Raw genomic sequence first — 10,842 nt, 5'->3', positions numbered from 1 at the left:
GAAGAGGATAGTCAGGGAGGTTCGGTAGGAGGCCTTAACTTGGATAAAAATAGTTTCTTATATTTTTACACCTCTGTGATTTAGAAGATACCCACTAAGCCTACAAGAGAGGTTACCACAAGCCTTGTAGGAAGGTAGAGAAGATATTAATATTTTAGGAGATATTAATATTCTTATTTTACATGAGAACTGTGATTCAATCTGAATTAGCCCAAGGTCATATAGCTGGTAAATGGTACATGGTAAACGGTGTCACTGGAACTCATACCTACTTTTTTTCTTAACTTCTGTGGATGATTACTTTTATGTGTCAACCTGACTGGACTAAGGGATGCCCAGATGGCTGGTAAAACATTATTTCTGGATATATGTGTGGGGGTGTCTCTGCACGAGATTAACATTTGAATCTGTAGAGTGAGTAGAGGATCACCCTCATCAATACATGTGGGCATCACCCAATCTGCTGAGGGTCTGAACAGAACAAAAGGGCAGAGGAAGGGCAAATGTGCTTCTGTTTCAGCTGGGACATCCATCTTCTCCCGCTGCTGTGGTTCTCAAGCCCTCAGACTCGGACTGGGAGACTGGGATTTACACCACTGCCCGCCTTCCCTCAGTTCTCAAGAAAGAACAGATTAAACCACTGGCTTTCCTGCAGTGATAGGTCTCTCTCTCTCTCTCTCTCTCTCATTCTGTTTCTCTGAAAAGCCCTAACTAATACAACTTCTAAGCCCAGTATTCCTGCCATTAAGAAAAAGACATTTCAAACATTAAAACTGAGGAAGCTATGCAACTTTATAAGATATGTGTATCAGCATAATGTAGTGGAAAGAGCCCTGGCCCAGATATCAGGAATTTAAATCCTAGTCCCCAGGCTAAGGCAACCAGTGTGGCCTTCAATAGAAACATTCTTCTGTGGTCAGCTTCCTTTTCCTCATCTGTCACAGGGCAGTTGTGCTCAAGTTCATTCTGGCTCACTCGTCTTGGAATTTATGTGTCATCGGCTAGAAGTTTCAATGACCCAGTGAAGCTGGCATCATGGCAGCACAAACAAAAAACAACGAAAAACTGGAGGAGATGGTTCATTTTTGGGCCAAGGGTGATGAGTTCAGGTTTGCACATTAGGAAAAAGCTAAAGGGTGTGGTAGACAGAATCATGGCCCCTTAAAGATGACCACAACCTCATCCCCCAAATCTGGGACTATGTCGCCTTATGTGGCAAAAGAAACTTTGTACATGTGGTTGATTTAAGGATTTTGAGATGGGGAGATTATCCTAAATTATATTATGGGTGGGTCTTCATAAGAAAAAATAGAAAGGCAAGTCAGAGTTACGAAAGGAGATGCAGAGGCAGAAGCAGAGGTTGGGTGAAGCGATTCCCCTCTTTGAAGATGGAAGTGGAGCGGAAGCTAAGGAATGCAGACTATAAAACCGAGAAAAGAGAGGAAAATGGATTTCTCTCCTAGAGCCTCCAGAAGGAACACAGCTCTGCTGGCACCTTGGTTTTATTTTATTTAGTTTTTGAGACATCTCACTCTGTCACCCAGGCTGGACTGTAGTAGTGTGATCATAGCTCACTGCAGCCTTGAACTCCTGGGCTCAAGAGATCCTCCCACCTCAGCCTCCATAGTAGCAGGGACTACAGTTTTTGTAGAGATGGGGTCTTGCTGTATTTGCCAAGGTTGGTCTCTAACTCCTGGGCTCAAGAGATCCTCCTGCCTCAGCCTCCCAAAGTGTTAGAATATGGGTGTGAGCCACTGTGCCCAGCCAACACCTTGATTTTAGCTCCGAAAGACCCCTCTTGGAGTTCTGGTCCTCCAAGACTGTCAGATGAACTTGTAATGTTCTGAGCCACCAAGCTTGTGGTACTTCGTTATAGCAGTCATAGAAAGCAAATAGCGGAAGTGACTAGGGAGGGAGGACGAGTATTTTTTGAGCCCTTTGTGTGCATCAGGCATTGAAGTCACAATAAACTGGTAGGGGTAACGGTGTGCTCATCATTTCATATATTAGGAAAATAAACCTAAGAGCAGAAGTAACTTGCCCAAAGTGACATAGTCAGGAATTGAGACTGGGGGCTGTGTGCGTGCTTATGCATCATGCATATGCTGTGCTGAAAGGCAAAAGCCCACAAGAAGCCTACACAGCGACATCATCACACAATGCTGGAAAACCAGGAAAAAATGTGTATGTGTACAAATCAATGGACCAGGGAGTTGGCAATGGGGAAGACCTTCAAGTGAATGGCCAGGACCAACTGTGTATCAGTAGCAGGTGCTTTTTACACGTGCTATTTCATGAAACACTCACAAAACACCCTGCAAGGTAAATTTTATTCTGCTTATTTTTATGGTTAACAAAGGGAGGCTTCAATTAAGAAAGCACCTTGCCCCAAATACTATAGCTAGTTAATGCCAGAGCTAAGATTTAAATATAGAGCCTGCCTCCTGTGATTAAGAAAAACAAAACATTTTTATTTTAAAAAGGGAAGACCCAGAGAAGGGCATAATTTAACCATCACTTGGCAGTATATGACCCCACCACACAGAAAGGATCAAAGTTAGCTTCGTGGCATGAATGTTTATATAATTATTTGTTCTCCAGGTGTTTAGCTCAGTCCTGGATATATTATAGGCACCCAATGTATACTTGTGTAGTGAAATCTGACAGTGGGACAGAGGCGCTTCTGTGTAAGGTTAACTAAAAAGGCTGAAACCCTTAAAGTCTAGATGATGAAGGCTGAGATCTGATGGGGCTCAAGTATAACAAAGTCCATTCTCTCTTTGAAGCATTTCAGCAGGATGAATGAGTCACCAGTCTCCTCCCTTTCTCCCCTTCCTGACTGCCCAAAGCACATACCCTTAACACCAAGCCCTTGGGCCCTTAGCACTTTACTTCACCCTGCTGTCTTGACTGTAGGGGCTCCCACTGCCTCCAGCATCAAGCATAACTTTCTAGGGTGCCCTAGTCTTCTCCCTACCTGCATCTTCCCTCTCTAGCCTCATCCCTTGTCCATGCAAATCTTTGTCTCCGGTCAGCCTGATGCCCTGATGGGAGCCCGTGGAATCCTTATCTCACACCCATCCCTCCCCTTACCTACATCTCTGTCCAGAGCTCCAGCATTTTGGTGAACTCGCCCCGCACCCCGTAATGCCTTCTTTAACTCTTCCTGCTCCTCTCCCTAATTATTTTGTCACTATTGCCAGTGCCACTCCATTTGCACTTAGAATAAAATAAAAATTCCTTAGCACAATTGGAATGCCTCTTTCTTCCATCTCAGTCTCCCTTGGATCCCCTCTCTTTTTGCCTATGATGTCACATACTGGCCTCCCTCAGGTCGAGGAGCTCACAGCTCAGGCCCTGACATGGGTATTTTTCTGCATTTGGACCCCGCTATCACAAAAAAATAGTCCCTCCGGTTTCAATTACAGCTTAAATGTCACCTTAGAGTTGGCTTCCTGATTCCTCATGTTTCAGTAGATCCCATTTTGTTTAAACCTCTTGGTTTTTAAAAAACCTTTTATAAATGCTTTCTTGTTTTCATCTTTATAATTATTCATTTGTATGTTTAGTTGATCACTATCTGCCACTTCCGCTAGAGTCAGCTCCATGTACAATGTGTTTTGTTTTCAGCACCTAGCATGATGCCTGACATGTAGTAGGTGCTTACATACTTGTTCACAAATGAATCTCTTATGTTAAACTCTCTAATCACTAATTGTTCTGTAAATCTGAGCATCACTTCATGACTTATCTATAATGCTATTTTGTTGACTCATATTGGTGGGTGTGTATTTCATGTCTTCAATAGGACTGTACATTGCAGAAATGATCTCTTATATTTCTTTGTACCAAAAGAAGTTAGATGCAAAGAATCAATGAAGTTAGACTTAATTTGGTGTCTGTCACATTCTGAAATACTATAACCAGGATACGTGTCTAAACTTGAAGGAGACATCACAGTGGGGTTTCATGTTACTTAGGGTCCTGGTAGTATTGGTTGGGATCTAAGGTCTGCACTGAGCCTAAGAACTGCGTATACCCCAAATTTTCTTTGCACTGGAGACATCATATCACTTGGCCAAAAGGCCAACTGAGCCAGCATCAGATACAATCTTGTATCTTTGGTTGAGGACCAGAGAAAAGACTTGGCTTGAATTGGGAGGGCATGTGGGAAGACAAACACAAGGCTTTAAGTCCTAGAATCCCACTTTGTCTGGGAAGACAATCATATTAGGAACTAAGGAACAGAGGTCTACAGTGTTCTATTTCCCATCTCACACTCAATCTGGGGACATGTGCTCTATGCTCATTCTCGGAAGTGGCCTGTATGATTTGATTTGCTATTGCTTGATCTTCATTTTCTTTCTTTCTTTTTTTTTTGAGACAAGGTTTCACTCTGTTGTCCAGGCTGGAGTGCAGTGGTGCAATCACAGCTCACTGAAGCCTCGACCTCCTGGGCTCAAGTGATCCTCCCACCTCAGCCCCCCAAATAGCTGGGACTATGAGTGCATACCACCATGCCAGGCTAATTTTAATATTTGTTTTTTCAAAGACAGAGTCTTGCTATGTTGCCCAGGCTAGTTTCCAACTCCTGGTTTCAAGAGATCCTTCCGCCTTGGCCTCCCAAAGTGTTGGGATTACAGGCGTGAGCCACTGCACCTGGCGATCCTTATTTTCTTTTGGTTGGGCATGATTAGTTGACTCCACACACGGTAAGTGTACGTATGATAAAGTTACACTGTACTCTGCTCTTTGGGGAGTAAATACATGAAGCTTTTTATCCTTACTTAGACAATACAGTGGATAAAAATATAAAGAAGCTCAAGAAGGGTTTAAATCAATTCACAGATGTCAGAGTTATAACTAGTTCTTAAGAGACAAAAAACTTCACAAAATACTCCTCAGTGATGTTGCTGTTAGACAATACAGATGTACCTACCCCCGCCGATTCTTACCGATCTCTGTGACACTACATATGGGTGCATATTCCCTGCGACCTCCCCAAACTTCCCCCCAAACATTTATTATCTTTCTCCCATCCTTGTTCCTACTCACAGCATTTCTCTCCACCATTACCACCACCCTACAGGTAATCACTTTGTTTCTTAGGTATCTTTCCAGAGTTGCTTTATGCAAATACAAACAAATAAGAAAAGATAACCTTATCTCTTCCCCTTTCTTACAGAAAATGCAGCATGTTCTATTGTTTTGCACTTTGAGTTTTGCGTAACAAAGCATCCTGCAACTCTTTGTATATCATTAAAAAGAAAACTATCATTTTTCAACATCACTGCCCCATATTCTGTTGTGTGGATGTACCATAATTTATTTAACTAGTTCCCCTTTGGGTGGACATGTGGGTTTTTTCCTTCCATTCTTTCTCTCAATTGTAAGCAATGCTACATGAATAAACTTGTACACACATACTTTCTGACATCTATGTATTTATCTGTAAGATAAAGTCCCATAAAAGGGATGGCTGTCTCAAAGGGTACCTGCATTTGAAATTTTGGTAAGTAGTGCCAAATTCCCTTTCATAAAGATTGTACCATTTTGTACCACGAGCAACAGAGTATGAGAGTGCTTGCTAACACTTCAATTCTTAACGTCGAATACAGAAATGTAGCTTCTAGGGATAATGGGTTCTATGAGCTTACTCCTCAGCACTCAAAGAAGTCCTGTTTCTATAGAAGTCAATAAGATACAAGGCACAGAATTGATGAGGATGACATCCACCTACTCTTTTGAAGCTTTATGTAGGCTCAAACTAGGAAAATCTTATGAAAAATGTATAAGACAGCCTCTTTGTAATGCTTTTGCTGAGGCCTATCCCCATATTGGAATTGAGGTGTTCTGTTTCCTAGTTGCTTACCAGCATTGTAATAAGGTCCCTACTCTGACTAACACAGTAACACTAATTTCATTTGGAAGTGCCAGTAGCTGCCTGGCCCAGGACAATGGCAGGGTAAGTAGCAGGCTTTGGAATTACACCTGCCTGGATTCTAATCTATGGCTCCCCTTGCCCATGTGACTCTGGGTAACTCATTTGGCAGACTCGAGTCTGTTTTCTAGACCATTAAAATGGGAATACTAATCCTCATGCGTTTTTGGACTGCCATATAATTAAAAGGAGTCACGTATGGGAGACTGTTTAGTACATAATAGCATTCAACACTAACTTTCCTTTGTGCCTTTCTGAAAATAGAGAATTGGGAAGAAAAACCCCAAGGGGCTTCCAAACATTTAAAATTTATGTCACAATTTCTGTATGTTAAAGCTTTTTAACTTTACTCATAGAAGAGGCTCTAAAAATCTATTTAGTATTATTTTACATGTAACTCCAACATGCTTTGTTATTTGGCTTCTCTGTCTATATTAAAGTGTAAATACAGGGGCCAAAGTTGTTAACTAACTGAATAAATAAAGAAAGCAGAGATTAAAAAATACTGTTAGAAAAAACCACCACTGCTACCACCACCACCACCACCAACCTCAACAACAATTGGTGCTTAGCAGGCCGGCACAGGCACATAAATAGTTAGAGCCTCTTAGCATAAGGCCACTTCAAGGTCAAGTTGTCAGGAAAAGGTCAACTTTCTGCCTGATGTGCAGAGCACAAGCCAATGGGCAATGCATTTCTTTCACTTTCCCCCCACTTTAAAGTTTTGAGGTATCTCTGTAATGATTGAATTTTATGGAGATTTACATCATAAAATGTAAAATACATTTTTTTGGCACTTAAAGGTGAAATTTCAGTTATCTGGAAAATTAATTTGCACTAATTTAATCAATACTTATAGAGTGCCCACTATGTGTTCAGCATTGTGCTAAGTGCTGGCTTACTTGGAACAAAAATCGCCCCCAAAATTCTAGGTAAAAGTGTGCCATCCAAAGCACAGTCCAGATTTATGTTAACTTTTCAGTGAGTCTTCATGAGAGGTTTATTATCATTGTAACTGATTTTAATTTTAGAGCCTTCTGGGTTCCATAATGTATCCTTCTTCCAGAGAAAGTAGAAGGACAAAATTGTTGAAACAGCAAATGTAAAGTTGAAGTCACTTGACAGTCTGAGAATCTTACATATCTACTTGAAACTTCAATTGTAATAAACACTTTTGACTCATAAGCTCATTTGTCAGCCTTATATAGTGAGTGTAATTTACTTAGCTAATTTCACTAGTTTATGTTCTTTCAGGGCACACAGAAATAGGAATCATAAATACACCATTACTGCCTGCTTTTGTATCTCATTTCACAGCCTCATAGCTTAAATAGAGAAAATATATTTGAAAGCACAAATTAATTGCACCTATTTTCTAGAAGTATTTCAAAATGCTTTCTTTTATTAGAGATACCAAATACACTCAGCGATAGGATTTAAGTAGAAACATGTCAGTATTATGCAAACATAATAATAACAACAGTAATAATAATAGCAGTTACTCTCTAGTGCTTAGCTGCCTATCAGGTATCATATAGAGATCCTTGAAAGGATTACCACCTTTACTCTGCCCAGCAACTTTTCAGAAAAGTCACTGTTGTTATTTCTATTATATCAAGGTGAAAACTGAGATTTGAAGAGGTAATCTTGCTCACATTATTCATGTTACTATTTTAGTGACATTGGGGTTCATACCTGGGCAATCCTACTCTATATTTATGCCATGTAAGGTGTTATTCATTCAAATTCAGCAAAGAAACAGAATCCCATCTATATGCAGAAATAATCTTTACCTGCTGGCCTTAAGTTTTACTACCATAGGGAGTATGAGGCTTACATATGAGTATGAGTTTTACATACCATAGGGAGTATGAGGCTTAAATCATAGCATGAAATACATGGATACAGTTATATGGCTTGTTTCTAAAAGTTGATTTTGGAATCACTCCCCTCTTCCCAATGTATGGGAGTAAAAATTCACTATTAGTAATTTTTCTAAAGTCTTCAGAGATTTCACACTGGCATATATACTCATGAAAAGCTGTGTCCTAAAATGTAGTATCCCCATCTACCCTGCCACTCCCAAAACTCATAGGTGCCATAGTATTCAATAGTATCAAAGTAACTATTGAAGTTGTCAAACGCACCTTTCTGCCATAGAACCTCCAGCCATATAAATATTACCTAATTTGTACTCTTAACATTCTAAAGACAGTTATTGGCATTATTAGAAGACTTTAGTGAAGGGAGAAGTAGACAGAATCACAAAAATGAGTTGAAAAATCTAGGGAGGTCAATGAGAAAATTCAGGGAGTTTTTTCCCCCTCATTCTTTTTTTAACTGTAAAATGTTCATTTCATCTGATCAGGAACAACTGTAACCATGCAGCTTGCCCTATTTTGGCTATCTGGCTTCAAAAATACTTTCACTGGAAGATCATTGTAATTCAAATCCATTCAGTGCTGTTTCACTTTTGTAATTTGTTAGCTAACTTTAAGTAGTGTATCCTGCACCTACCTTAATGATATAGCACATTGATAACATTTTTTCCTTATTTAAAGCAATGTTTACCCACAGCGCCTTAGCACCAAAAAAATTCTAAAAGGCACTCCTTACACATTTAAATAACCTGAACAAATAATTGATACAGGTCAAGCCCTGGCTAGTTCTGCATTTTCCAAATTAAGATCACAGAATTTAAAAATTGCATATTAAAAAAAAAGTTGGTAGAATATATTTCCATAGGGCAGAAAATATATTCAAGGTCACAATATGCCCATTCATTCCTTCTTCCAACATGTAAGACCCAACCAGGCTGATTTCCAATTGAATTTTGCCTGAAGCTTTTTTAAGGGAATGATGGGAACTTTATTACAAAAGGTGGTAAAGTTGTCAGTGACAGGAAAATCAGGAGGTCAACAGAGGTAAGAGGAGAGGTGTCTAAATGGAAGTGAGAATCAGTAACTTGCTTGTGAAAATCTGACTTATGTAATTTTTAAAGACCCTCAAAATAAGAGAAGAATAAGAGAAATTTAAAAGAAAATAGAAACAGCCAAAGAGGTGAGACATAGACATTTTGATTGGGGGGGGGGTTGTCTAACTACACAATGAGGTCATCCCATCTCCCGGAAGTGACACGTAATCACCTGCTTTGCACTAGCTCCGCCCCTTCCCTCAGAGGTCCCGCCCCTCCACCAGCAGCCGGGAGGGTGTTAGGGGGCGTTTCTCCAGGAGGAAAGCTGTGAGCTGCGACGCTGAGGAAGGGGACCCCAAAACGTCTGGCACTGCCCCCTCCAGGGATCACTTTGGACCGCCTCACTCGGCCCAGCCGGATTCTGAAACGCCGAGGGGTCAACCTGATGGGTTTCGGGGTCAACGGAAGAGGGGAAGGGGAGCCCTGGCGGGGAGAACCCCCCGGTCCCCCGCCCAGCAGCTGAGGCACAGGAGGGCGGCCATCTTGGCCGGGAGGGTAGGGCTGGGGAGCTGCGGGCGCCGTGCGATTGGGGGGCTCGCCCGGAAGTGACGCCAACTACCCGGAAGCGGAGGGGGTTCCCTGGCCCACTCCCCCCTCGTTCGTTTGCTCCCCCGCTTCCTCCCCGCCCCCCTTCCTCTCCATTCGTTTCCCCCCCTCCCCGTTCCCTGCCTTCTTCCCCCCCCCCCCCGCCGTCCCTCCCCCCCAACCTCCGGAGCTGGGAAGAGAGTCAAGATGGCGGCGAAATCCGATGGCGGTGGCGTGGGGGTGGGCTTCGCTCAGCTGCACAACCTGGACGAGGCGGTGGGCAGCGGCGGCGAGGAGGACGGGGAGCCCGGGGGAGGCGGCTGCGGCGGCGGCGGCGACGGCAGCGAGCCCGGCGAGAGCAGCTCGATGCACATCTGCCACTGCTGCAACACCTCCTCGTGCTACTGGGGCTGCCGCTCCGCCTGCCTGCGCTCCCTCCTGGGCAGGAAGCCGCGCCGCAGCGCCGCCGCCGACGGGGGGGACCAGCCGCTGCAGCCTCCCGCGGCCCCCGGCGCCGGCCGCCAACCCCCGACGCCCTCGGCCGCGCGGCCGGAGCCGCCGCCGCCGCAGGTGGAGCGGCCGTGGCTCGACTGCCTGTGGATCGTGCTGGCGCTGCTGGTGTTCTTCGGGGACGTGGGCACCGACCTGTGGCTGGCCCTCGACTACTACCGCAAGGGGGACTACGTCTACTTCGGGCTGACCCTCTTCTTCGTGCTGGTGCCGTCGCTGCTGGTGCAGAGCCTGAGCTTCCGCTGGTTCGTGCAGGACTACACGGGCGGCGGGCTGGGCGCCGTGGAGGGGCTCACCAGCCGGGGCCCCCCCATGATGGGGGCCGGCTACGTCCACGGCGCGGCCCGCGGTGGCCCAGGCGTGAGGGTCTCCCCCACGCCGGGGGCGCAGCGCCTGTGTCGCCTCTCCGTGTGGATCTGGCAGTCGGTCATCCACCTGCTGCAGATGGGGCAGGTGTGGAGGTAAGAGCACTGCGGGGTGGGGGCGGGCCGGCCCTGAGGAGCCCCCCTCCGCCCTCACGGTGCTTCGCGGGGCGGCCCCTCGGACGGGCCCAGCGCGGGGGGCTCGAAGGAGGGACCGGCCGCGCGCCGCCCCTGGCGTCTCCAAAAGACCAGCGTTTGATCTGGATCCCTGGCCACGCCTTTGGCCCGGGGAGGCCGAGACCTGCCGTTGGCCCATCCTCGTCCCCGCTTCGCACTCGGCGGGGCTCTTGCCCCAGCCTGCCCTCCCCGTCCCCTCTGCAGAGCTCCGTTCCCAGGCGCCCCTTTTCCCTGCCTCCCGAGGTAACCAGCTGCGGGCGCCCTGGGCTGCACCCCAGCTCGCGGCCCCGGCGAGCCTTCCCTCCTCCAGCCGCTGCATTCGGGTTTGTTCCCAGGTGAGACATCCTCCCCTC

General features: G+C 45.2%; 1 protein-coding gene across 1 annotated transcript in view; it reads left to right on the top strand.

Moving 5' to 3' along the window:
- The first annotated feature begins 3,916 nt into the window (after positions 1-3,916).
- The window catches only part of XKR6 (XK related 6), a 359,588-nt gene continuing 352,662 nt past the window's right edge, over positions 3,917-10,842 (top strand). Inside the window, exon 1 of the mRNA XM_034965621.3 lies at positions 3,917-10,411. Coding sequence (XP_034821512.1) covers positions 9,648-10,411 — 764 coding nt within the window. The 5' untranslated portion in view covers positions 3,917-9,647. The remainder of the gene's footprint in view (positions 10,412-10,842) is intronic.

Source organism: Pan paniscus, chromosome 7 (assembly GCF_029289425.2).
Source record: "Pan paniscus chromosome 7, NHGRI_mPanPan1-v2.0_pri, whole genome shotgun sequence".
Taxonomy (NCBI): Eukaryota; Metazoa; Chordata; class Mammalia; order Primates; family Hominidae; genus Pan; species Pan paniscus.
The sequence above is the reverse complement of the archived record's forward strand: the minus strand, read 5'-3'. Positions and strand labels throughout refer to the sequence as shown.